The sequence below is a fragment of the Neopsephotus bourkii genome, unplaced genomic scaffold, assembly GCF_033783945.1.
Source record: "Neopsephotus bourkii isolate Nb327-2 ecotype Australia unplaced genomic scaffold, CSIRO-AGI_Nbou_v1 NB_647, whole genome shotgun sequence".
NCBI lineage: Eukaryota > Metazoa > Chordata > Aves > Psittaciformes > Psittacidae > Neopsephotus > Neopsephotus bourkii.
The window spans coordinates 1-2,833 of NW_026901146.1; the positions used below are offsets into that span (position 1 = coordinate 1).

The 2,833-nt window shown below is 58.1% G+C and overlaps 1 protein-coding gene across 1 annotated transcript; it reads left to right on the top strand.

Annotated features, from left to right (window-relative positions):
- The first annotated feature begins 1,304 nt into the window (after positions 1–1,304).
- Positions 1,305–2,372, top strand: LOC133211685 (cytochrome c oxidase subunit 7A1, mitochondrial-like). Its single transcript, XM_061352256.1, has 3 exons — positions 1,305–1,487; positions 1,900–1,984; positions 2,306–2,372. Exons 1-3 carry the CDS (start codon positions 1,305–1,307, stop codon positions 2,359–2,361), a joined length of 324 nt encoding a protein of 107 aa, XP_061208240.1. The 3' UTR covers positions 2,362–2,372.
- The last annotated feature ends 461 nt before the right edge of the window (positions 2,373–2,833 follow it).

Genomic DNA, 2,833 nt, shown 5'->3' on the forward strand with positions numbered 1-2,833 from the left:
CATTGTCATGTTGGAACTGGCAAGGAACAAGGATGTCAGAACTGGGAAGAGGATGTCGGTAAGAAAATCAGATGGACCTTTCACCTGATGTAACCGCAAGGCAAACACAGATGTGCTTGGCTAATTGCTTGAAAGCATTTAAATATTGTGTCATCTTTGCAATAAAGGATCCAGCTGGCACTCTATCTCTGGGTCCGTGCCTCCACCCTCACAAATGGCGCCTGAACAGGGACAAGACAGAGAGCCGTGGCTCGGCGACCGGTGAGGATGCCCAGCCGAACTCCGAAAGGCTTAACCGGTACCTCTGACTGAGGTAAGCGGCTGGGAACGGGAACTTGGGAAACTCAGTATCCCCCGAGCACAAACCGGTGTACAGAGTACTAGTAAAATTCCTAGCGAAGAAGGGGGTTACTGTAAATGAAGATAAACTGAAAGACTTATTAATATGGGCCTCTGCCCCTGCCCCAGAGGCGACATCAACTAATATTTACCAGAAGAGAGTATGGAACAAGATTGGGGTCTACCTTTGGGACACAGCCACAAGTGATGATGCGGCAGCACCCAAATTTCTGGCTGTATGGTGCTCAGTCTATGAGGCACTTGGCAGGGCAGTACAGGAAGGGTCGGCACAGTCAACCCCTTCTGTCCCAACAAACACCACCCCTTCTGTTCTTGCAAACAACACTCCGGATCCTCCCGACCCGGGGCCGATAGACCCAGAAAGTGAGGCAGATCTATTCCCGCCTGGTCCTGGCATTGGCTGTCGTGAAGCGCAAGCTTTGCCAGTGCTCACACACCCTCCCGCACTTATCGATCTGTGGGAAGATATCCGCCGGCAGACTGCAACAGCAAATGAGCCAGGTAAAGATGACCCTTTTGCTCCTGGATCAATCGACCCTGACAGAGAACTCTGCCTCTCTCCCCCTGACCCGCATGATATGTGGAAAAACATTAAAAAAGCAGCGGAAAATCCAGGTGCTGTGAACCTGCCCCACGACCTGAACGCTCCACATCCCGTCCGTCACGGGGCAAACCGCGGGCTGGACGGCGGGGAGGAAAACGGGGGCTTTTCACCCCCAGCAATGGTCTGTTAACAGGTAATGATTCAGTCAAACATGCTACCCTTCAGAATGGAGCTGCCATAGATTTCTTGCTGTTAGCTCAAGGACGTGGTTGTAAAGACTTCGATAGAATGTGTTACATGAACCCGTCTGATACATGGGGGGGTATGGGGGGGGCATGGGGGGGTCTATAGGATACATGGGGGGTATGGGGGGAACACCCCATGGGGTTCTATAGGATACATGGGGGGGGCATGGGGCGTTCGTTATGGGGGTTCAGATGGGGGGGCTCGGACCCTCCCGCCCACACCCCCCCCCCCCCCCCACCCCAAGGCCCCCCCCCCGAGGCTGCTGCGGTCTCTGAGTCCTGCTGCCCCCCCCCGGCACCTCCATAACCGAGTCCGGGAGCACCAGAAACTGTTCCAGGTGGGGGGCTCCCATGAAGGGGGTCACACTTTGGGGGGGGGTCAATGGGGGGGCTCCCATGAAGGGGGTCAGACTTTGGGGGGGTCAATTGGGGGGTCCCATTAAGGGGGTCACACATTGGGGGGGTGCCATTAAGGGGGTCACACTTTGGGGGGGTCAATTGGGGGGTGCCATTAAGGGGGTCACAATGGGGGGGTCAATTGGGGGGGCCCATTAAGGGGGTCACACTTTGGGGTTGTCAATTGGGGGGGTTCCATTAAGGGGGTCCCACTTTGGGGGGGTCACTTTAAGGGGTTGCTATGGGGGGGGTCACTTGGGGAATCCCATTATAGGGTTGTCTTTGGGGGGGTCCCTATGGGGGGGTCCTTTAGGGGGGTGCCAGTGCCCTGATGTCCCCTTTCCCCCCCCCCAGGAGGACAATGGGCTCCCCGTGTATCTCAAGGGGGGGGCCATGGACTCGGCCCTTTTCCGCCTGACCTCCCTCATCTGTACCGGGGGTACGGGGGAGATAAGGACCATGGGGGAGTATAAGGACCATGGGGGGGTATAAGGACAATGGGGGTGTTAAAAGGACCATGGGGTGGTATATGGACCATAGGGGGTATAAGGACCATGGGGGGGGTATATGGACCATGGGGTGTTGTATGGACCATAGGGGGGGTATAAGGACAATGGGGGGCTATGAGGACCGGAGGGGGTATAAGGTCCATTGGGAGGGGGGCACAGACACCTGCGGGTCCATAATGGGTCCTTTATGGGGGGGCCCTGGGGTCTATGGGGGTGTCCCTGACCCCTCCCCCCTCTGTCACCCCCCACAGGTACCTGTTACTCGCTGTGGTGCCTGGGTCAGGCCTCAAGAGCCAAGAAGCCCTGACCCCCCCATGGCCCCTCCCCCCTCCCCCAAGCAATAAATGGCTCCAGTGAAGCTGTGGGGCAGGTTTGGGACATGGGGGAGGCGGGGGGGGGGAAGGGGGGGGCCCATAGGCACCAATGGGGTTTTATTGCTCAATGGGAACGGGCGCTTCCCCCCCTGGGGATCCCCAAGTTTGTGTGGTCCCTGTGCCCCCCCCCCCGCAGGGCAAGACCAGCCTCCCCCGGGGCAATAAATAGCGTTGGGGGTAAAAGTGGCAGGGATGGGATGGGGATGGGGATAGGGATGGGATGGGGATGGAGATGGGATGGGGATGGGCATGGGGTGGGGATGGGATGGGGATGGGGTGGGATGGAGATGGGGATGGGATGGGGACCAGGACAAGGAGGTGACAGGAGAGGACAGGGATGGGATGGGGATGAGGACAGGGATGGGGACCTCAGGGATTGGGACCACTGGTATGGGCACAGGGATG

Bases quoted from the DNA above. Each gene is read 5' to 3' on its own strand.
- LOC133211685 (XM_061352256.1), top strand. From the start codon at position 1,305: ATGGGGGGGGCATGGGGCGTTCGTTATGGGGGTTCAGATGGGGGGGCT. The intron at 1,488-1,899 runs GTGGGGGGCTCC...CCCCCCCCCCAG, and splicing joins AGCACCAGAAACTGTTCCAG to GAGGACAATGGGCTCCCCGT. The intron at 1,985-2,305 runs GTACGGGGGAGA...CACCCCCCACAG, and splicing joins CTCCCTCATCTGTACCGGGG to GTACCTGTTACTCGCTGTGG.